The following is a 25185-nucleotide window of genomic DNA, read 5'->3' as shown; positions in this document are numbered from 1 at the left end:
TTGCAGGTCGTGTTGACGTGGTGACCGTGTCATGTGAACTTCAATAAGAGTTCAATACATAACAGTTATAAAACACTACTTTTTAAAGCATGCTGGACTTTGTCATCTTCGCTGTGACCTTTGTGGTCATTCTGGTCGGTGCAGTTCTCTACCTTTATCCGGTAAGTTCATGGAACACTAGTTTAGCCTGATAGCAACAAACCCCTTCAGTGGTGGAAAAAGTACTCACACTTTTTACTTAAGTAGAACTTAGAAGTATCAATACTGCAATGTAGAAATACTCTGTTGCAAGTAAAAGTCCGGAATTCAAAATGTGCTTTAGTAAATTGTACAAAGGTATTGGCATCAAAATGTACTTAAAGTACCAAAAGTAGAAAGTACTCATTATACTCAAAATAGTAGATCTACAAGCTCACAATGTGTCGGATCGCGACGCATTGTGAGCTTGTAGATCGGCTATTTTCAAATGGCTGAAGTGGTTAATTTTTTGTAATAATAATCAAAATCTACAAATAACAACTAAAGTTTTCAAATAATTGTAGTGGAGCAAAAGTATAATATTTGCCTCTGAGATGTAGTGGAGGAGAGGTAAAAGTACAGAAAATTGGAAATTCTCCACTAAAGTAAAAAATACCTAAAAATTGTACTTAAGTACAGTACTTGAGTAAATGTACTTAGTTACTTTCCACCACTGGTCTTCTTAACACTGTTTTTAATGGAACTTTAACATCTGGAAAAACAAAAACTATCAGGCATGCTACTGTGTGTGTGTGTGTGTGTGTGTGTGTGTGTGTGTGTGTGTGTGTGTGTGTGTGTGTGTGAGTGTGTGAGAGAGAGACAGAGACTTGTACATGTACAAAATATTTGTTATTCTACAAACAAATCAGTTGAACCTCTACCTGCAATAGAGCCTAATCTGTGCTCACATTTTTATGTATTTATTTGTTTATGTTTTGCATAGAAATACATGGTTACAGAGCACACACTTATTTGAAATGAACATGTTTCCATTGTGCTCTGCTCACCACTCCAGTCATCCAGGCGTGCTTCTGGCATTCCAGGTCTCAACCCCACAGATGAGAAGTAAGTTCACTTTATTGTTGTCCTCATGATCAGTCTTCTTATCAGGGTGGGAATGTTAACACATGCTTTTATCCAAGAGTTCCCAAACTATTCAGGTACTAAATCGATCATGTTTGAATTGGGGCACCCCCAAAATAATCATATTTGAACTGGGGGTTGCGAGGCGTTGTGAGCTTGTAGATCTGCTATTTTCTCTTTTTTTAGGTAATATTTGACAAATTGGCCAATGTTTGACAACTTTTTTATAGTATACCGTAGTTTGTTGATTACTTTTGATGCCGTAATGGTCCCTTTAATTTTTTTAGAGGTATTAAAAATGTGTTTAAATTATTTAAATTGTAACTGGAAATGTGCAATACCCTGGCTGTATACACATATACTGCATGTTGGTCTCTTTAATGTTGAGTGAGAAAACAATGTTGCACATTAAGCTAAGGCCAGTTTGGGAACCACTGCTGTTATCAAGTAGTGTTTGGTTGGATTGAAAACATGCAGGCACAGCTCTGGAGCCCATGATGATTGAACACCAGTGGTTTACAATAGGGCTGCAACTATCAAATTCTTTTTTACAATGAATCAAATAATCTTGAAGCCGTTTTTTTTTCATGTTTTCATGTTATTTCTTTATATATCAACGAATCAACCATTTTTTAAAATAATCGACTAAATTGAGCTCTATTTTCAAATGGGCTGTTATATTATTTTTTTTAATTTAAAAAGAACATTTCCAGTTTTTTTTGATTTTTTTATTATCGATTAATCCCAATAGTTCGATTAACTGCTGCGGCCCTACTCTGGAGCCCATGCTGATGAAACAGAACAGCAGTACAGTGGTGTTGAAAACTGTTCCTCTCTGTTAGGGATGGGAACCTGCAGGACATCATAAGCAGGGGAAGTCTGCATGAGTTCCTGCTAAGCCTGCACCTGCAGTTTGGACCTGTGGCGTCGTTCTGGTTTGGAGGTCGACCGGTGGTCAGTCTAGGCTCTGTGGAACAGCTACGACAGCACATCAACCCCAACAGGACCAGTGAGTGTGAATCATTTTTGTCGAGAGAAAGGATAATGCGACGATCTGCCTTAACCCATTCAATCCGGGAACGCATCTCTGTCATTTTAGATTTCTTTGGCTATATACAAGCTCATAGCGCTATGAGCTTGTATATCTGCTATTTTTGAAAAATCGTGAATATTTGTGCAAATCTTTGAATACCTATTTTTTAAAGCGAACATTTGTCAAATATTTTGTTCCAGGGACCCCCAGAAGCAAAGATTTGAGTTACAAATGTTTGCTTTAAAAAATATATGTTCAAAGAGTTGCACAAATTTTCACGATTTTTCCCCAAAAAATCTGATCTACAAGCTCATAGCGCGGCACTCGGTGCCGTGCTGTGAGATCTGCTCTTTTTGAATAGCCATAGAAATCTTAAAATGACACACGTGCTGCGTTCCCGGTCTTAATGGGTTAAAGCACAATGAGACTTTGGTAGATGTTTGGGTTGTGTAATTAATGAAACGGCTCTCAAAGTCACTCTTTTAGCACATATACGAATTGCAATCAAAGCAGATCCTGGCAATATATAAAATCACAAAACCATCATATTCCTGTTGATTTGACGAATTAATTAGGGAGAAGACCCGGACTGGATCAGTAGATCTGTATCTTCAAATAGTAAAACTGAACAGGAAGTTAACATTTCTATACAAAGAAAAATACGAATGCCATTTGTGATGTTACTGTTTATATTGGCAGAATCAGCTCTGTTTGCTTTCGTTTATATGTTCTAAAAGAGTGGCTTTGAGAGCTGTTTCACCTTGCAATGTAAGCCATTGAGGACAGGAGACTGTTGGGAATATCAATTAATCAGCTGAGTAGCTATAGAAGATATCGCACCAATATTTGGAGTTACATCATGGCAAAGTAACAACCATAACCTCTGCCAAAATGTGACATATTAACTTAACTTGTGACCTTTACTACATGTTAGTCTCCTCCTCTTATTATCTTCAGAACAACCAATTGTAAACCATAATTTGCCCTTGTTCTCTTTTGAAATGGATATAATGTTTCTACTTGTTGCTTTGTTCTTCCCAGCGGACTCCTTTGAGACGATGCTGAAGTCGTTGCTAGGTTACCAGGCGGGGATGGGGGGCGGGGCCACCGAGGCAATGATGAGGAAGAAGGTGTACGAGAACGGCATCAACAACACGCTAAAGAACAACTTCGACATCGTCCTCAAGGTTGGTGGGCTGGAGCGTAATTCTGGTGGCACGTACATTGGAGAAGACCAGCTCTTCTTCAATAGTTCTCAAAACATGTTAATTTCAAAGGCTCCCAAATTGATATGTATTTGGTTGCAGACCCCCATCTGAAAAGATTTGTGCCAGGGACACCCAGAACAGAATATTTGTGTTTAAATCAGCAGATCTACAAGCTCACAATGTGCAACGTACACTTTGGTGGGTGAGTTTGGTGGGTTCGTACAACACACAAGTACACGAAGTTGAACTAGATCTCAAGTTCTCAAGCGATGGTTAGTTAAACTCTTGAATCTCATGAACATGCCTGTAGTGTCGTGTTTCTTTTGTTCCATAATCCATTACTTGTCTAGTTTATTTTGTATCTTATTTAGCAAGTGCACACAATGTACGGGTGTCCTTGATTCTTAAATTATTTTACTGGTACAGGAAAAAAAAGGAAAACTTTGGTATAATTTTAGTTAACAAACATTTTGCTGGACTTTGTCAAGCCTATGTCAAATCGTATTTTGTCTGATGAATGTCTATGAGTGGAACACTGCAATACTTTTTCAGAATTTTGCAAGCTGTGTGCAGGACTTCTTCTTATATAATTGAAATGTTTAGTTTGTATGTTTTCTTAGTGAAACATCACATCGTACAATGTGAATCATGCAGGATACGGACACTAACATACCGTACATACAGTACATAACGCTACAGATATACTTAAAGGTTTAATGACATTCACTTTTATACCACATTCAAAGTCTTTGTCCTGGTCCTTCAAAAGTGTACAAAAAGTTTTAAGTGAAAATTCCATTCCAGTGATCCATGGCAGGTGTTTTTCTCTCACATTTCTAAAGCCTTTTCAACTGCAATGAAAAAAGAAATCTTTGCCTGCGGGTGTCGCTGGTGAGGGATTTTGCCTGTCAATCATCGCCTCTGCTCCGCCCCCCCCCCCCCCCCCCCCAAAGGAAAGGATAGGGGAGGGGAGGGGCGAGGAGGAGAGTGGGCGGGATTAATCGACTGTGACCTCACTGTCGAAGGGCCAAGCTCAGATTACTTTTCAGCCTAATTATTCAGAAAACCCCAGACCACAGAAAATCCACTGAATGTTCTAAATTCAGTTTTTTTGGGTGTAATTGAGGTCATAAAACCCCAAATAAAACATTGAAAATAAAAAAAGTGAAAATGAATGTCATGATACCTAAAATCTATAAATCTACAAATCTATACTGCATGCACAAATATTGATGTGTACTTTAAAGCGTGCCGAAAGTAGCCAGTGTACAAGCCCACAATGTGTCGTATGACTAAGTATAAATCAGGCTCCGATCAGCAATCAGATAATCATTGCTGTTGTGTGCATTCCCTCTCTCTAAGCTGGTGGAGGAGCTGGTGGAGAAATGGCAGTCGTTCCCGCAGGGCCAGCACACCCCTCTGTGTGCCCACCTGCTCGGACTGTCCATGAAGACGGTCACCCAGCTGGCCCTGGGTCAGCGCTTCAAAGACGACGCAGAGGTCATCCGCTTCCGCAAGAACCATGATGCGGTGAGAAAATGAACTTAGTTCCGTTATTTGAACAATTAACCACTTAAACCCTCTATGCTTAGAGTGTGTTCGGAAATATTCTCTGAGCGTGCTTCCGAATGCACCCTTTGTAAACTTGACCTAAGTTGGTTTTGGTCTCTTTTTTTCCCCTCTATACCAAATCTCTTCGCTGAGAATAGCCGATCCACAAGCTCACAACACATCACGTTGTGAGCTTGTAGAGCTCACAACGTCCCCCCGAATAGGGATGCTAGGGTTCAAGTGTCCTTTTTTTAACTGGGTTGGTTCTTGTTGGTCCTATTTCACAAGATCTGGTCAGAGATTGGGAAAGGCTACCTGGATGGTTCCATGGAGAAGAGCTCCAGCAGGAAGGGACATTATGAGACTGGTGAGTGAGAGGAGGTTGGGAGTCTGGCTTAAAGCTACAATTCAATGTGTACGTTTAATGTCTGTTCTCTCTCTCTCTCTCAACAGAGAGAGGAAATTGCAACCATGTTTTGTGCACCATCTGCTTCGAATAACTTAATTAATGACTTACTATATACTTTGTTGACTGGAGTACCCCAGGGGTCTATGCTATGCCCTTTTTTCCCCTCTACACTAGTGGTTCTCAAAGTGGATATCAGGACTCTCAGGGTTCCTTTTGGGGGTTCTAAATTGACCCTTACAAGTCTGTAACTGTGACAGTGTACAAATGGAACCAAATGGACCCTAACGGGCCGATTTGGTTCCATTTGTATACTGTCAGAGTTAAGGGGAGACCTTGACATTTAAAAGTTTGAGAACCATTGCTCTACACTATATCTCTTTGCTGCAAATATCCAATTTACAATCTCACAACATGGGTTAGGGTCAAATTGCAACTTTGTAGATTTTTCACCAAATGTGCAGCCCAGAATAGGGTTGCTAGGGTTCATGTGGTTAACGTGAGCGCTTGTATTGTCCAGCCCTGTCCGAGATGGAGTCAGTACTGCTGTCTGTGACCAGGGAGAGGAAAGCCCAGCAGAGCCAGACCGTGTTTGTAGACGCCTTGCTTCAGTCCAGCCTCACAGAGAGACAGGTGAATACTGGCTTCATTACAAACACCTCCGCGGGATGGATCATTATTACAATGAAGGTTGTACAAGGGACATGCTGTTAAAATACATCTTTAATGTCAGTCACACATTTCGAGGGGACATGGAATGGCCCAAGTAAATACACAAAACATATTGTCACTGTCGGGTGGAAACCTTGTATATGCCAAACTGTTTTCAGGAAATGGATCCAATGTAGTTATTATTTAGTCACAAGCTCTTGTTATTGCTTTTCATTGGTTCATGACATGATGCAATGGTATGAAAGTGGGTTTGACGTTTAAATGTGACAACTCCAAAAACAAAATACTTCAAAATGTTGAAGTTGAAAGCCAACAGTGAAATAAGATGATAAGTTCTTTGACAGTTTAGTGTTGTATAATTAATTCTCTCAGATCATGGAGGACGGCATGGTGTTCACTCTGGCAGGATGCGTCATCACAGCCAACTGTAAGTAAAGTTTGACACAACTGCTTTTTAAGGAATACTTAACCCCAATTACTCACCTCATGAACCACCTCAATGGCCTTGTGGTAAGAGTGTGTCCGCCCTGAGATTGGGAGGTCGGGGGTTCAATCATACCAAAGACTATAAAAATGGGACCCAATACCTCCTTGCTTGGCGCTCAACTGCAAGGGTTGGATAGGGGGTAAGGCCCTGTGACATACTATCTAGCGTCATGTCCAGGGGGTGTACTTGTACATCATTTGACACACTAGCATCATATCCAGGGGGTGTACTTGAACATCAAGCTGCCTCACACTACGGAAACAAGATAGGCTCCTGACCTATGGGCCACATGGCTCAGGAACCATTGGTTTCCAAGGCTAATTACTTACTGTATATTTATACTCACCAATTGAAACCTTGAAATTTGGTGTTTGGCGCATTCCTTCATGGTGAATGAATAAAAAAATTAAACAAATACTGGAATTGAAGAAAATAGGGGTCAAAGAAAACTTGAACACCAAACTGTAACACCATTTTTAGAGTGTAATCCAAGTGTCCTGTATCCAGTCCATGTCCTCATTACTTCCAAAGTGCCACATTTTCATTGAAACTCTTTAAAACACTAAAAGGTGAACGTGCGTGTGAGCTAAGCTCATGTTGAACCCTGCTCACTCCCAGGCTGGCGCACTCCTCGTTCTAGAACAGATTATCTACGGCTACGCCATCCTGTCACTTTGTTTACTGTAGGTCATGTTCTGTACATTTTCCTTACATTGTTAATGTTCACAACATGACTTAATTTTCAGCAAAGGTCATTGGGCTCAGGAAAAACCTGCATTATGCAGAGTCGCCCCAATTGTGACATTATTTGCGACAATAAACCACTTTCCACGTGCCGTTTCTATTTTCAGCATGTCATTAAGGCAAAATAGCAGATCTACAAGCTCACAGTGTTCTGAGCTCGTATATCTGCTATTTTTGCCGAATGTTAGCCCCAGAATCAGGATGCTAGGGTTCAAGTGGTTAGTGAATGTTTCATTGTGGAGTTTTGAGGGAGATGCGAAGATGGATGTGTTGTTTAATTCATTAATTACTTGCTATCCTAAAGTTTCAATGTACATTATTTTGATATTATATTGTTTAGACTGATGCTAGGTTTACCTGTAATCCTAGTTTACTGAGACACTACACTGTCTCTCTGCATTAGATTTATGTGATTACCTTGCTTAAGTCGCTCTGGATAAGAGTGTATGCTAGAGGTCTAAATTGTAATTGTTTCCTACAGTGTGTGTTTGGGCAGTCCACTTCCTGTCCACCTCTGAAGAGGTTCAGGACAAGCTGTATGAAGAGCTGGAGGAGGTTCTGGGTTCTGGTCCCGTTTCTCTGGACAAGATCCCTCAGCTCAGGTAAGATCAGTCACAGTTCAAACCTGACCTGATGAAGATCCATCCAAGTCCATCCATCTTCTGTTGTCAGCAAAATGAAGTGATTTGTAATAGTATTAAATATCGTAACTTTTCAGCAAATGGGGGGGAAAAGAACCTGTGTTCCACTGGATCCAATGAAGTTATTATTCAGTTACAAGCTCTTGTTAAGACTTTTCATTGGTTCAATATTTATACATCCCAGAAATCCACTTTCACTTTCTTTTACAAACCGACGATTGGTGTCGAGCGTGTTCATATTTTTGTTTTGTTGTTGATGTTTTTTGTTCTAGACAAAGTACTAAAACAAACTAAAACTAAATTTCTCTTTGGAGTCTAGGGTTATAGAGAAGCAAAGCGAAGAAGAACCCAAGGCACACATTTTTTTAAGAGCCTCCAAGATCATGGCTGACCATTACTGTTTTTCACAGATTAACCCATTTTCTAGGTATTAAATAGCATACTAACGTAGTGATTGTACTCCCCCAAAAATAAAGATATACACTCTTTTATGTTTGAGTCATTTAGCTGACACTGTTATCTGGAGAGATTTACAACAGGTTGGTCCCAAGAGGAAGTTCATATACTGTATCGCCCACACTGCAAATGGACAACGTGAAGCAGTACAAGCCAGGTCAAATCCATTAAGCAGAGAAAATATGATCCTGTGATTACTGGAGCACATCATGGGGAAGTGGTGCAAAAATAATGATAATAATAATGTGTAAACTAAAATATGAGATGGAAGGATTATTATACTTGGAAAATGTACTCTGTTTTCCTCCAGTTTAGGAAGAGACAGACATTACGATTCAGGGCTAAAAGGGAAATATTGATCAGTTCAGTCGCCCTGCTCTGATCGCGTTTCTGTCCTTGACCAGATACTGTCAGCAGGTCCTGAACGAGACGGTGAGGACTGCCAAACTGACCCCCGTCGCAGCCCGCCTTCAGGAAGTGGAAGGGAAAGTGGATCAGCATGTCATCCCCAAAGAGGTATCCGTTTTCTCTGTCTGTCTGTCTGCTCAACACCAGGTTATCACAAAGTAAGGACTCACACATATTAAATTACATACTAATTTGATTAACCACGTGCCGTCCCTATTTTGGGCAAAACATTTAGAAAATGGCTCATCACTTCGCCTTGCGACAGGTTGTGAGCTAATAGATCGGCTATTTTCGCTGTTCGTTGTATGACGAAATGTATACGGCTTAAGTTAATAATGAATATAATATGAATGCTAATGTGTTGCTTGTTTTTTTTTATGGTATTTCAGACTCTAGTCATCTATGCGTTAGGGGTTGTCTTGCAGGATGCAGACACTTGGAGTGTCCCATACAGGTTGGCATAAATTACTTTTGACAATTTATTTCTTGATTAATTGCTTGGTTCTTGTAGGTTTTCCTGCTCAGACAACCTGAGAAGAGGCGCTGCGTATAAAACTAAAGTAGGAACGAGACGCTACACTCTCCATGTAGAAAGATTGAACATTTAAATGACATTTCTGCACCTGAACTTCATCAGATCCACTGAAGGTTATTTAGAGCCGAAACATCATAATTTCTCACAGTTTCTTAAAACATAGTGTAATTTGTGTCTAGAAAATTCCCCTCCCCACACATTAACATTGTGTTATGATTTATGGATTGCCAGCATTGTGACACTCCTGCTCTGTACTCGCAGATTTGATCCAGATCGATTTGAGGAGGAATCGGCCAGCAAGAGCTTCTCCCTGCTGGGTTTCTCTGGAAACCAGGCATGCCCAGAGCTGAGGTACAAACAGCGTTCTCACATAACATTTAGAGAAGCCGGGGTTGTTTTTCTAAATGTAACTGGGTGGTCTGAGTCCTTCTGTTTATTTATTGAGGCAGCTGGTTAGAAAGTCGAGAGGAAAAAGAGTGGGTGAACTGCAGAGGGGAGGCACGGTGCCTGGTGGGACTCGATCCCAGGCCAGCTCCCTAGATGGGTAGCCAATGCACCGCCTATGGGGGACTTGAAAGAGAAACGTTATGGGTAGCAAATCATTGCAGGGTTTCTTAAACAAAGATTTATTTGCAGCAGTCCACCAGAATGTCAGAGTAGGCTGCCGCAACATTTCCCCAGAGCAGTAGAATAACATGTTACATATTCACGTTGTTTTTATTGCTCAACTTGGTGTGTCTTAACCGCTTAAACCGCATATGCTCAGTTGATAGGGGTCCCCCAGGGCTCTACACTAGGTTTGCTCCTTTCGCCCCCCCTCTGTACCAAATCTTTTCACCGAAAATAGGTGATCTACAAGCTCAAAATGGTCCCGTGACAGAGTATAAATAAAATCTGTCCTGTCCAGTCTGCCACCTTGATAAGTAACCCAATTACAGTGTCCTTAAAAAGTCTTATATTGTCTTAAATTAATATTTTTATTAAAAAAGGTCCTCAAAAGGTATGAAATATATTTTTTCATCCACTTAGTCGAATTTGGTTGTGGAGGTAGCAGTTCCCTTTCCCTGGCCACAATTATCCAGCTCTGACTGGGGGATCCCGAGGCTTTCCCAGGCCAGTGTGGAGATATAATCCCCCACCTGGCCCTTGTTCTGCCCTATGGGCTCTGCCCAGCTGGCCCGTGCCTGGAAAACCTCCCTGGGGAGACCTCCAGGGGGCATCCTCCTTACTAGATGTCAGAACCACCTCAACTGGCCTCTTTTCTATGCAAAGGAGCAGCTGCTCTACTCCCAAGTCTCTCACGGATGACTGAGCTTCTCACCTTATCCCTAAGGGAGATGCCCAGCCACCCTCCTGGGAGATCCCATTTCGGACGCCTTTATATTGTTCTTTCGGTCATGAGCCACATTTCATGACCATGGGTGAGAGTAGGTTGACCGGTAGATGCAGAGCGTTGCCTTCTGGCTAAGTTCTCTTTTCATCATAATGGTGCGGCACAGCAAATACAATATTGTACCTCCCCCACTGCTTTGATTCTCCTGCTGATGTGATGCTCCGTCCTCCCCGAGATACTTGAATTCCTTCACTTGGGGTAAGGACTCATTCCCTACCTGTAGTAGGGAATCCACTGGTTTCCTGCTGAGTTATAAACTAAAACAACTAAAAATTACATATTTTTGAGGCGATGTATTCGCAATCTGACAATTTAGAACGCTCGATCACCCCGCCCCCGTCCATTGAGTTCAATGACTTCTTGAGAGGTTTTCAGCTATTACTTTCAATGGTGTGACATCACGTTCTTTCGACTGGTGCGACTGGGTTTTGCCAAATGATAAACTTAAAAATGTTTGCACAGGGATCCTTTTCAGGTTGTGACCGCAAAAGTTCACAGGAGCTTCTATGTTGAAGGCACTCTAAACCGCTCTACAGTACTGTACAGTAGTACAGTAGTTGCAATTCTGACAAAATGAAACTGCTTTCTCTGTAAGATAGCCAAGCCAGCAAACTAACAGCTGCAGGTGTAAATGCAGTATTAACAATTTCTGGCTCTTAAATTTAATTCTAGGCAGCATTAAAAATGTCTTACCAAAGATTTACCAAAATACACACAACCGGTGATTAGGATTAGGTTTTATGCTTTGGTTTGCTAATCTTCTGTTTGGAAAGCTTTTCTCCACATTGCATTTTGATGTAGTCTTCTAGACATTCTGAACGGCACTATAATAACGTTACCACTTACACTAAGCCCTATTTTATACTTTGTCACATGGTGGTGTTGTACAGCGAAAATAGCCGATCCACAAGAACTTGTAGGTTTATTTTCCCTATTTGTTTTTTACATTTTGAAAATGTTCCCTTACAATGGCATGCATCCGTACATAATGACCTCTTCTCGTGTTTTGGAGGTTCTGGTAGTGATTATTGATACTTGCGTGTCCCATCCTACATGACTGTATTGATGTCTTTGTCAGGTTCGCCTACACTGTCGCTGCTGTCCTGCTCAGCACATTGGTACGGCGGCTGAAACTCCACCGGTTGAAGGGTCAAGTTGTGGAGGTGAAATCCGAACTGGTTTCCACCCCTAAAGACGACACCTGGGTCACCGTCAGTGAAAGAAGATAGAATTTACCCCTCCAACTTCCTAACAAGGGGAAGCGGAACCTCCGAAAACGATCACAAACAGCAATATGTCCTCCCTGAGAGAGGAAAAACATTACGTGGAGTTCTTCGGTCAGTGTCTCTGATTAATGTAGATGCTTTATTATTCTGTCAAGCAAGGACTGCAGTTCTGTCATGAAAGGAATATGATTTACAGCATTCAGTGTTAACTATCGTTTTAACATAGAAAGACATTTAATTTTGGATAGCACTTTTTTGAGTACGGCTGAATTCAGTGTTCACTTATTGGTTTTTGCTTGTGGATTCTGTTAGCACTTGTTATCGTGTCTTATAATATTTGTGTGTGTGTGTGTGTCAAGCCATGTTGCTTTGTTCAGCCAATAAGCCTTAAACCACATTATTTCACCGGCCCACCAGGGGTCAAAATTTAATTTGTTTATAGTTTACACCTTTTTGATGTGTTTTTAAGCTTTTGCGCTTTGTAACAACAGTTTAACCTGGACCTCTCTTAGCACCCACATTCCAGATGACACCTATTTTGTAATTAAAAAAGATTTATACAAATGAACCTGATATACCAGACTACAATTTGTTGTAGTCAATTTGAATGCGAGATGTTTCATTTGAATCAAGATTCATATCATGCACCTAGATTTCTGCTGTTCCATTCTACTTTTTTTGTCCTCTTCCTACAATCATGTATGTGCTTATTGTAAGTCGCTCTGGATAAGAGTGTTTGCTAAATGCCTTCATTGTAAATTGCAAATAATTGTATTGTTTGGGTGTAATAGAAAGCGTTAATTCGTTTTAGAGACTCTTCCATTTCAAGATGCAATGATGGAGTCCCTGGTTTGTGCACTAAAAGGCTCCTTAGACCAAGATCTTTTTAATACCTAAAAATAATACTTTTAAAAAAGACCATTATTGCATCAAAACATTGGGGGAAAAAAACAATTTGGCCAAAAACATTGGCCAAATTGTCAAATAATATAAGAAAGAGGCAAACATTGTGAAAACAGCTGAGGAACAGAGTCAAACTAAATGTAATGCCTACAATTCCAAGTGCTTGTCAGGCCAGGGTGGGGAGGGGGTCCCCAGTTCAAATATGATTATTTTGGGGGGTCCACCCAGTTCAAATATGATTATTTTGGGGGGGTCCACCCAGTTCAAATATGCCGCCTTAGACCATTGCAGTAGCTGCCACATTATTATTTATATACTTGTATTTAATAATGATTTAATTGGATGGGAGAGCCCTGTAGTAGCGCACTATGTCCTGTGTGTGGCACTAGCGAGCCAACACAAGCACCCCCACACTCACACAATACACACACATACTCTAGTACACACAGCTAAAGATGTGAAAATGGCGGAGTTACAAATGCTTCTGGAAGAGGAGATCCCCGCGGGACGCAGCGCGTTACTAGACAGTTTTACCAACTTGGAGAGAGTCGCGGAGTACTGCGAGAGCAACTATGTTCAGGTACGTGTCGTCTAATGGCGGACATGTTTGATAAAACACAGCCTGGGCTAAGAGAGAGTGGGATAGCTTAGCATCAGTAGCGTCAGTTCAGTGGGCGAACTGAACCGATGCTAATGGTGCTAAGCTATCTGTGGCTAACTAACGAGCTGCCGATGTGGTGCAGGCTGCGGCCAGCACGCCAAGGATGCGTCACTGACGTCACCCTGTTCGTATATGTGTCGTTGGTTTGTTTTTTCTTGATTAGTTTTTTTGTATTTTATCATTTGTATTATTAATAATTAAATACATATTATTGATATATTAATAAAAATCATACTAAGGTAGTGGTCATCTCTCTTGACATTTTTAAATACACTTCTATTGACAGTTTGTTACAGTTTTAGTATTTTTTAGTATTTTATTAATACATTATAATACATATTATTTATATACATAATTAAATATCGTACAAAGTTAGTCATCTCTTGAAATGTTTATTATATATTTTTTTCTAATACATTAATTATTACAATAATAATATTTATGTATAATAAAAAAATCTAGTTAGTGGTCATCTCTCGAAATTTTAAAATACAATTCTATTGACAGTTTGTTACAGCTTCAGTTTTTTTTTTGCTTTGTTTGATGGATTTGACTTCAAACCGTTATAATTTTGGTATGGACATGACGTTTCAGCATACAAGTTGATTAGTTAATTCCTTTATCTAAAAGGATCAAATCAAATGTATTTATATAGCATATTTAAAAACAACTCACATGGTACCAAAGTGGTTCACATGTCAAAAAAAATGATGAAAAAAAGCAGCAATACTAAACAGTCAGTGATAAAACAAAACACATATGGAAGTCAGAAAGTAGAAAAATATATAGAGCAGCAAGGCAAACCCTTATCATCATAAAAGTGCAAGTTCATCAGGGGATTCAAAGGCTTGTGAATATATATATATATATATATATATATATATATATATATATATATATATATATATATATATATATATATATATGTAGAGATATATGTAGATATAGATATAGATATATATATGCAGTTGGCACCTAATGAACCGTCTCAATGTCATGTTTTTAGCTTTATTTTAAATCTACTTTTAGTCATTAGAACTAAAAAGTATTAGTGACGTCACCATCGTGTCCTTGTCATCTTTCCTCTCGGGTGCAGGCTGTTTCTCTCGTAACTAGAAGCCGTTCAATCATCATTAAAACAACAAGACAGTCACACTTAATTACAAACTACAGTTTTTATTTAATGGTCGTTAATGTAGGCTAGTGTTCCACGTGTTCGATAAACGACGCACACATCTGTAGTGATTCTATCGTGTTAGCCAGCTGGCTACTACTAGCTCGTAATGTAGCTTCCGTGTTACACAGACATTGGTGACCCGTCAAATGCTGTGCCTCCAGTGGTCACTGTTTTGCAACGGTACAAAATGTTTTTTGAAATGAAGTGTAGAACCTTTTCTGCAGCATTGATGTTTAGAATTCATCTTAAATATAATATTAAAGTATATCATTTAAACCTGAGATGTATACAGTGGTGTAAAGTAAGTAAGTACATTTACTCAAGTACTGTACTTATTTAATAGTTATGCCACTACTGTGTTATTAGGTATTTTTACTTTACTGGAGTATTTCCAATTTTCAGTACTTTTACTTCTACTCCACTACATCCCAAAGGCAAATATTGTACTTTTACTCCACTACAATTATTTGAAAACTTTAGTTACTTTGTAGATTTTGATTATTATTACAAAACATACAGTATACACTTAAACCCCATATACATTTGAGACATTTGAAAATAGCCGATCTAAAAGCTCACAATGCCTTGCATCGGCTATTTTCAAAATATCTTTATACATTTGAAAACTTGTGAAACGGGACATTCTGTATGATGGGTATTTTCTACTTTTGGTACTTTTAAGTGCATTTCGATACCAATACTTTTGTACTATTACTCATTAAGTACATTTTGAATTCCAGACTTTTACTTGCAACAGAGTATTTCTACAATGCAGTATTGATACTTTTAACTCAAGTAAAACATTTGAGTACTTTTCCACCACTGGATGTATATTTTAAAACATAATCTTGATAAGAGTTATTATTATAATCCTGACGACGCGCCTTCAGCTAATATCGCAAAACAAGTGCCTCCTCGGCTCAACACATTTCGATGGGTCACCAATTCCATTGTAGCATCGGCATCACCCACGGATCATTCTGAAGCAGTCAGTCAGCTGGGTTGACGGCCCCGTCAAAATCAATACGAATCAATCAGTGCATCTGCAGCAACGTATCGATCATGCATTTACCCGGGCATGTTGCAAAAACAAACACATTATATCTCTTATGTGCTTTGATCGACAGAAAGCTAAGAACCTAATAAAATATATATATATATATATATATATATTTTAAGAGCCATGACAGTTCGTGATGTATTGCATGAGGGGTGGTTGGTATAGGTGTGATGAATTCCTATGCATTGCAGATACTGCAAACTGATCTTGCTGCTCTGGCAGATATTTGAAATATGCACGTAATTACTGCAAATGGCATGGCTTTATAGCCGAGGTTATTTATCACTTTTATTATTGCCTTGTGCTTCAGGTAATCTAGCAGTGTCTGCGGTTGCAACTTGGCTTTCTGGTGGTGGGTGGAAAAAAGTCTGCTATGGAGGGATCTTATCTAAAGTGTTATAGTGTTGAATGAGTGTCTGTATAGGCTTGTGTGTCATTAATTTAACTGTGAGAGGGTCTATTTGGTTACATTTGTATACTCTGAGAGTTACAAATGGATGAATGAATTAACACTGACTGATTTTACTGTGTAGCCTGCCTCATGTCTATGAAACACTTCCTTTTCCATCTTGTGATCAGATGACCTAAGCATGAATGAATGTAGCTGTGGATATGGCTGTATCTTGTTTGTGGCAGAACTTCTCTAATCCCCAAAACGCACACAGGCCTCCTGTAATTACCGGACTAGAGGTCTCGCTCTCAATCACTGTTTGTAGTGAGCGAAGAGGCTTTTTTGGCAGCGTGCGAAACAAAAAATCTGACATCATTGATGAATACAGTCGATCGGGTCTGACAGGTAAGACGGAGGTGTCAGCCCTCTGGGTAAATCGCAGCTTGCTGGCTGGCAGGTTGCCCCACTTCGCATGTCACCCTGCAAGATTTTCTCCTCTGTTGTCAGATTGATATTGTCACCTGCATTTATCATCACCCTCATGCGACCGAATGAGGAAGCAACACGTTGAATTCATATCTTCATAGTGGTGTAGTAGGTCTGATTCTTGCTTTTTGGGAATTAATTTGAGGTGCCACAGGTGTTTTGATTTTACCCGTAAAAAGGCAACTAGTAGTTGCCTGACATAATGCATCTCTGTCAAGTTACTCATCTGCCATTTTGCAGGTCCTGTTCTCATACTCAGTTTTGTCTCAAAAATGGTGTTTGATTCATTTTAGAATTCAGATCAGTTCATCACTCATCATCACCCTTGTGGGAGGGATGCGTGAAGCCTTATGAGTTAATCTGGTGGTTTTTCTCTTTGATCATTATTTTGTTTACAAGGCAAGTAGCCAGGGCTTTAGATTACCTCCAGCTAAATGGTGGTAGATTTGTTTTTCTTTTTCTGTAGAAGCCATTTTGGCTCATGATCATCCATCATTAATAAGAGATTCTATTCTGAGACTCTCGAAGACTATTAGATGCTGATACACACTTGTGGGTTTACTAGGCCCTGTGGACAACAAAGTTAATTGCTGCCATGTGGGTACAATGTCCTACACCATTTTAATATTTTGGTTATAACCTGCTTGTCCTCATGCTTGGGTTGGGCTGTAGATCATTTTGGCTGCACCCTTCTTTTTCCTTGCTGGTTTATTTGCGGCCGTTGCATGCATGACTAATTGTTGCATGCGTTGTTAGCCAACACTTGGAGTGAACAGACTGAACACAGGAAAATCCTCAGTCTTAATGTATCCGTTTGTAACTCTTGAGAGTGTACAGAGGTTACGTTTTGTACACCGTACATTAATGGGATTTTACTGGGCGCTCGGGTGGCAAAGTCCCTGCCCACCACCACGGAGGTTGTGGGTTCGAATCCACTGTGGTGCATGGCGTCTTTGTCCGGCGTCTATGTGAACACAATTGGTCCCTGTTTGGGTGGAGGGAAGCCGGACGAGGAGGGTGATATTGGTCATTGCACGTATTCCTACGGGCTGGGGCGGCACCTGTCTGCAGGGAGTGTTGGGCGGGAGGAGTAGGACGAAGGCCCTACGTCCTCCCGGTGGGGGCTCCTCACTGGCAGGTGAGTTAGTAGGATACAACAGCAATGACGACACAGAAATGTGTCTGGGGAGGAATTAATTGGCACAACGACTAAATTGGGGTGAAAAAGGGGGTAAAAAATAATTGGCTACTCTAAATAAAAAAAAAGAGAAGGGGTTTTACTGTGAAAGACGAGTGCTATATTGATTGATTGATTGATATCTTTGTTGGGAAACAAAATGCATATTCATAAACCTACAGTGATTGCATTAACACAGGGCACCCCGGTAGCTCACCTGAAACAGAGTCCCTTTGCTCCATGTCAGTCCCTCTCTCTCGCCATTCCTGTCTCTCTACTAATAGGGCTACGTGCGTGCCTCAAATCAATATCACGATTATTTAAAACTTCTGCCTCGATTACGATTAATGAACTATTATTAAAAGAAAATGGGAAAATGGCAGATCTACAAGCTCACAATGTGTCGGTTATTGGTTCTAAATATCGGTTTTGATTTTGATATATTTTCGGTTAATTGCCCAGACCTACTCTCTCACTGTCGAATAAAGCAGAAGTTCTGTGTTTCAAAATGTGCAGTCTATTTACATTGTAGGTGTTTAGCTGTTGTGCTTATCTAGAGTAATGAAGAGTGATTGAGCAGATAAGAGGTTGTTGTAATCTTTTGTTCAAGGACACTTCAATAGGTAACATGGCTGGTTTGTGTTAGATTATGTTGTTTAGCTTGTTCTTGATTGATTGTGCCAGTCTCGCACAGTGATTCCAATTAAACCACAACGCAGAATGCACCCTGCCCTTGCCAGACAGATTCTTTTCAACATGGGACGGGACTAATTTTCCTATAGCTGCTTTTCAGCATGCCGATCGGTTATTATAAGAATCTCACTACTGTGTTGAGGTTCATGCTTCATGTACCTGAAGCACTGTTTAGTGCAGCTGTCAAATAAAATACAATGAGACTAGCAGATGAGTCATATAAAAGTTTTAAAACAAATCATTTTCATTACTACATATATAACAATATTAACACTTCTTGACTTGACAATCTTGGTTAAACAGCTCTATATTCTGATAGCAATTATTGCTATTGAATGTTTGTTCAGTTACAGGGGTCTCCCCATCTCCAGGGCTTTAGTAAAAAATAAATAAATAATTTTCAGGTTGCCAATTTCATCCAGTGAGGAGAATACCAATATTTCAGCTTCAATTTGATAGTTTTCCAGTTCCAATTTTGCCTGCTCATCTTTTGTTTTCATCACTTCCAGTTGCATTGTTTATCCTGTATGAGTTTTCTCCCCTGATTGGATGAAATTGGTATCCTGACCTGAAAACGTATTTTATGTTTACTAAAGAGCTGGAGAGATTTTAGAGACCCCATTACTGAACAAACACTCTATAGCACAGTGATTGCAATCAGAACATAGAGCTATTTAACACTTAATTTAACAAAAGAAAAAATCACTTACACCAACTTTAATGGACCCTGATTTATTTGCCGTTGAATTAGGACGAATCTTAGCAGTGCAAAAAAAAAAACGTGATGTCAGCTCCTCGCTGCATGTCTTTTTCCCTCTCTCACTCTTCACTGCCGTGTCTAAATAACACAGAAACCGCCTGAAAACTAATATTAAAGAAAGGAGAAAAAAAGAGTGGTGTGGTATCATTATACAGTACAGTACAGACAGACATCACAGGAGTAATGTTAGTGTAGTGCTTTACCCATTAAAACCAGAAAGGAATCTGTGTAATTTATTTTATTTGATTTTATACCTGGGCTATTCAAAAAGAGCAGATATACAAGCTCATAGCACGTCACTTTGTGCCGCACTATGAGCTTGTAGATCTGCTATTTTGAGAAACATTTTTACAAATTTTTGAATATGTATATTTGTTAAAGCAAATTTTTTAACTCAAATCTTTGCTTCTGGGGGTCCCTGGAACTAAATATTTTGAGATGGGGGGTCCGCGGCCTAATACATATAATTTTGGGGGTCCATGACATGGAAAAGGTTTTGAGCACCAGTGCCACTGATATAGAAACATGCGTTTTTCAGAAAACTGTTTGTAGAATCGGCCTCAGGTCTTAATGGGTTAACGCAGGAGGAAGGACATGTCCATCTCCCATAGAACACAGCATCCGTCCAGAAAACATTAGCTGATCCAGATGTACTTTGATGGGCCTGTTTGTCTGCCTACGGCTTAACCTTTTGGCTCGAATTGTCTGAAAACTATTCTTTTTACAATTCCTCTGGTGCAACTGCAGCTGTGTGCTTCATATTCACTGTCACATTCAGCACAATCCTCCAAAATTTTTTACATTCAACACATTTTTTACACTCAAATTTACACATTGAGGCTTTGTCCTATCAGAATTAATCAGTTTCACTGACCAAGTACAGTATTAGTAAGCAAGAAAGGTTGAGAGACTTAAAGTAGGAATTTAGAGATTAGAAGTATTATGGTCTTTTACTGTAAGGTACAGCAACTCCGCAGATAGACAATTTGAAGGGTTGAATTTATATGAGAAATGGCATTGTATTTAGTTCATCATTCAATAATTGATTTTAGTCAACAAAGGACTGAAGTTACTTAAAACATTGTAAACTGAAAATTTAAATTTTGTTAGGTTTGGGCTTGCAGTCCTCTGTAGTTCTAACCTCCCACAGAACAGAAGGTACCTTGGGATTTAGCTCTCACCACAAACATTCAGCCCACCACCCCCAGCTTTTAGATAATTGCTAACAGGTGAAACGATCTCCTTATCTGGAAAGAATTAAATGATATCAGCCGGAAGCTCTTCGTCTCATTTGGGCAGTGTGGTTTTTAGTTGAGGTTTTCAAAGTGGATGTAAAAAAAAAAAAAAAAAAGCACCTGGGATAGTGTTGCGTTGTGGTTACATTCCACGTCTCTGTCTGGAGGACCCACATGTACCCCTGCCAGAGTAGGATTGAATCTCTTCTTGTTTCCCTGTCAGACTGCAGGGACAAAGATGAGTGGGAGATACGATGGCGGCATTGTGTGTCCTCTCAGCTTTTGTTACTGTCTGTCATATGCAAAGGAAAGTGGATTGCCCGCTCTCCTTTAACCATATGAACACCCTAGCATCCCTATTCCGGACATGTCACAATAAGCGAACATTCTGCAAAATTATCCGAGCATTCAGTGAAAATCCCCGCCGCGGCGCGTTGTGATTGCCTTTTAGATCGGCTATTTTCAGCAAAGAGATTTGGTGTAGAGGGATAAAAGAGGGGAACCATGTACAGATGGAACATAACCCTGAAGGACCCTGGTCAATGAAGTACGTTTAAGTGATTTAAGTACTGGTCAAGGAATAGATAAGGAAATGTGTTTTCTCATGGCTCCAAACACTGAGGATTTACCATACATGAGCTCCTGAATACATGCGTCCATCATATCTTTTAACATTATGCATTATGCTAACTGACACTGACGACAGCTAAGTACTGTAGTTATCTACATGGCAAGAATGTTAAATGAAAATTCCAAATAACTAGATAATCCAACTTGATTAACCTGAAATCCGAATACAAGCTGGGCGTTTCTTTTCTTCTTTTACTTGCCAGAAGTTCTTGTACTATTCTGCAAATGACAGAGTGTCTTGGACTTCTGTAAAGTGACTCACTTGTTCAGATAATGAAGTGGAAACTTTTTGCTACAGTAGAGTCACTCACTCAGTGGGACTGTTGGGACTCAGTCTGACATTCTTGCTCTGTACAGGAAGGTGCGCGAGTTTTGGCAGCAGTGTGAGGCTGGCGTTTAGATGGGCTGTCTTGTAAACTAAAGATCTCTCTCGGGTGGGTTTGATCCCCACGTCAGCCCATTTCTAGATGCCCTTTAGAAATGGACTCGTTGTTGAAAACAAGAAGGGTATCTTTGACCCCCGCATGTCAGTGACATGCCGTTGTCTTGAAGGAGGAACCGTCCTCACTGTGGCTGGAACATAAAAGCAATGTTCATTACTGACAAGTTCCACTTCGGATGGTTTCTCCTTCCTAGGGGATCACACAACACACAGTCATGGGTCAAGGAATCTAACCAAGTCCTCGTCTAACTCTACTTCCACTTTTCTCACTTCTCACCAGGCAATGTTCAAAAGGTCCCTGTTCCATTTGATGGTGGTGGTGATACAGTAAACTGTCTTGTAAAATCTCTTTTGTATCCATCATGTAGCTGCGTTTTGAACAAGCCCAGGGCTCACTTTAAAAAAGTTATATTTTCCTGCTATAGATTGGTACACGTACTACTGTTTTCCTCTAGCGATCACCAGATAAACACAGGGCGTTGTTCAGACTCAGAGGACCACATCTATTCTCAATAACATTAGTGATGGGTAGCAATGGTAGATGTTTGGATAGTGAGCTGACCATGTAATCACAAAGATCTGCAATTAGTTTGGTCGAGGACCCTCAGGGTTCCTTGAGGGACCATTTTGCGTCCATTTGGTTCCATTTGTACACATGCCCACAATAGGGACTCTAGGTTGCAAGTGGTTTTAATAGGACCGTTTTGCCTCTGTGTTGCAGTCACCAGATAAGCACAGGGCGCTGGAGGAGACCAAAAACTACACCACCCAGTCTCTGGCTAGCGTGGCCTACCTGATCAACACACTAGCCAACAATGTCCTCCAGATGCTGGATATCCAGGCCTCCCAGCTCCGCCGTATGGAATCCTCCATCAACCACATCTCACAGGTAGGAAGGTGGACACACACACACACACACACACACACACATGCACATTGCATGCACAAACACACACGCACATTGCACATTGCACACACGCACGCATGTACGCACATTTCACACACATGCAGGTGCTGGTGAAGACAACGTTTGTGTCCTAAGGCTGGGCAATATTATCGATATATCAATATCGTGACATGAGAATAGATATCGTCTGGTTTTGTAATTGTAATATGGTGAATTTTGTATTGTCTTTTCCTGGTTTTAAGCTGCATTACAGTAAAGCCATAGCTGTTCTATTATTTATTTGCCTTTACCCGCTTAATTATTGTATTGGCATAGACTATTATTTATCAAAAATCTGTTTTTTAAAAGCACCAATAGTCTTCCCCACAATATCATCACAATATCAATTTACAGTTTCATCTTCAATGGCTGACGTTCTTATCCAGAGTGATTTAGGTATTTATTTGGACAAAAATGTATTACATTTTGTCTGTGTCCTATTGGGTTTGTGCAATTAAATGTGAAAAGGTTGTAAAACCACAGGGGTGAACACTGCAGTCTGTGAGTATAGACCTTCATCACCACAGCCCTTCACTTGGCTGTGATCCATATTCTGAGCATTATCTGTTACACATGAGACTGAATGAACAAGGAAAGAAAGAATTCTCTCCCTCTCTCAGCGCATCGCGGGAGATTGGCATCCTCACCACCAACAGCTTGTACATCGGCTGTTTTCCCCTTTGTTTTTGACGAATTCTGTCTATAATGCAATAATTTACAATTTAGCAGACACTCTTATCCAGAGCGACTTACAGTAAGCAAAGTAAACACATACAACAAATGCAGAGAGACAGTGTAGTGCCTCAGTAAACTAGGAACATGGGTAAACCGAGAACCTAGCGTCCGTCTAAACCAGTGGTAACCAACCTTTTCAAACCCATGAGCACTTTTTATTCCAATGTGTAAGCCGAGATACACCATGAGTAAGACATCATATTTACTTTAGCAATTTCTGACAGGCTCAATCTATTTGCATACATCCACACAAAGGCTAGTAGTCTAAATACAAATAAACAAACACAATGGCAAAATATTTATAAAAGTAAAAAGGCCAAAATATTAGACTTGTTTTTAATAAAGTTGACACTTTTTAGGTTACTTTTTTAAAACAAATTAAAAAACACAGGGACATGAAATAAATTGCTATTACAGATCTAATCTTTAATGCACAATATTGACTTTCTCCAATTAATGTTCACATGTAGATTCTGTTCAAATGATTGATTGATTTGACAAAAAAGTATACACATGACCATGTATTTGTACATATCTGTCAATACTTTTGACAGATGTGATGACAGATTATCTGTCATCAATTGTTAGGGATAATTATGTCTGTGAGGGTTTGTAAGATTTGAGAAGTCTAAAAAATAGCCGACAAGCTCATGACTTTAACTTTAACGTTACGAGCTTGTCGGCTGGCTATTTTCCCCTCAGGAGTCCAATTAGCGTCCGGGCGGGTATGTCTCTTTTTTTATGACGGCTGCAATCAGATCTCAGAAACAATTTCATGGGTCCCTCCCGGTTCGGGTCAGTCATTTGAAAAAAATCTCGAAACCAATCGGGTCTTGGAACAAATTTCACGGGCCCATTAGGGTACTAATAACCTCGCATCACCAGGCTTTCCACACAAACAACACAGACAGTATGAGCTTGAGCATGTAGTAACCTACTGTCTACCGGCGTGCCTCGAGGGCTACGCGCCTGGGTCAATCTACTTTCAATAATTTGAGGGTGTATATCCATAGTATACGAGTGGCTCCTCCGTCTTTGGACTAATCCATATATTTACTGAGATCTGATTGGCTCACAGTTTCAAGAAGGCTGCCAGCCAGCGGCGTGGGGGGGGGGGGGGGGCGTCCGTCGCCTCCTCTCCCAATACACAAACCTGTTTGTGATCGACTGTGGTGGCTTTGAAGATCGATTGTGATCGAGCGGTTGGTTACCACTGCGGTCTTAACAATTATACTATCAAAATAAGAACGATATACTATCAAAATAATAAAGGGAATAATAATATATGACATATCCACATCCCAAATAGGGACACCAGGTTGAAAGAGGGTTACACAATGTTAAAACCAGCCTCCTCCGCTACCTCTCCTCCTCAGACGGTGGACATCCACAAAGAGAAGGTGGCCAGGCGAGAGATTGGAATCCTCACCACCAATAAGAACACCTCACGCACACACAAGATCATCGCCCCGGCCAATCCTGAAAGGCCTGTGCGCTACATCCGCAAGCCCATCGACTACAGCCTATTGGACGACATGGGCCATGGCGTAAAGGTAGGCTCCGCCATGATGGTTCATGGTGCGAAACAAGGTCTCAAAGTCACACTGGCTCACAAACGATTAAAATTACAAAACCCGACTCAGCGTTTTTTAGAAATGAAAATGATAACTTGTGTTTATTTTACTATTTGAATTAGGAAGAATTTACGGTAAGTATGCTTACGTGACTCACTGTATTTGTTATGGCGCGTGTAAGAAACGATAGCAGTCATTGTAAACCAACGAAAAACGCAGAGTCAGGTTTTGTAATGTTATACATTGGCAGAATCCGCTTTGTTCATTTTAGTTTGTGCGTTAAAAGTGTGACTTTGAGACCTGTTTCGCCATGGTATGTAAATTAGTGGGGAGAATATTTTGGATTATACATTTTCAATCTACGGAGCAAATATTTAAAGATATCTTGCCAATATTTGGAGTTACATCATGGCAAGGTAACTACACATACCAAACGTCTACCAAAGTTTAATTG

The 25185-nt window shown here is 40.1% G+C and overlaps 2 protein-coding genes across 5 annotated transcripts in view; both read left to right on the top strand.

The window, feature by feature from the left end:
• Positions 1-12507, top strand: cyp20a1 (cytochrome P450, family 20, subfamily A, polypeptide 1). The gene is made up of 13 exons (XM_080422537.1): positions 1-161; positions 1034-1083; positions 1944-2110; positions 3176-3321; positions 4705-4872; positions 5182-5260; positions 5820-5932; positions 6344-6398; positions 7684-7804; positions 8704-8815; positions 9097-9161; positions 9504-9593; positions 11714-12507. The coding sequence occupies exons 1-13, from the start codon at positions 90-92 to the stop codon at positions 11862-11864; spliced, it is 1389 nt and encodes a 462-aa protein (XP_080278663.1). The 5' UTR covers positions 1-89; the 3' UTR covers positions 11865-12507.
• Positions 12508-13190: 683 nt separating this feature from the next.
• Positions 13191-25185, top strand: part of LOC308080904 (abl interactor 2-like) — a 29681-nt gene continuing 17686 nt past the window's right edge. For all 4 annotated transcript variants that reach the window (XM_080422995.1, XM_080422994.1, XM_080422993.1 and 1 more), the window contains exons 1-3: positions 13191-13344; positions 22198-22365; positions 24534-24710. In XM_080422995.1, the coding sequence (XP_080279121.1) occupies positions 13228-13344; positions 22198-22365; positions 24534-24710 (462 nt within the window). In that variant the 5' untranslated portion in view covers positions 13191-13227. The remainder of the gene's footprint in view (positions 13345-22197; positions 22366-24533; positions 24711-25185) is intronic.

Source organism: Gymnoscopelus braueri (assembly GCF_963280865.1).
Source record: "Gymnoscopelus braueri genome assembly, chromosome: 24".
NCBI lineage: Eukaryota > Metazoa > Chordata > Actinopteri > Myctophiformes > Myctophidae > Gymnoscopelus > Gymnoscopelus braueri.
This window is presented reverse-complemented; position numbering and strand designations above follow the sequence as displayed.

Bases quoted from the DNA above. Each gene is read 5' to 3' on its own strand.
- cyp20a1 (XM_080422537.1), top strand. From the start codon at position 90: ATGCTGGACTTTGTCATCTTCGCTGTGACCTTTGTGGTCATTCTGGTC. The intron at 4,873-5,181 runs GTGAGAAAATGA...CTATTTCACAAG, and splicing joins TCCGCAAGAACCATGATGCG to ATCTGGTCAGAGATTGGGAA. The intron at 9,162-9,503 runs GTTGGCATAAAT...CTGTACTCGCAG, and splicing joins ACTTGGAGTGTCCCATACAG to ATTTGATCCAGATCGATTTG.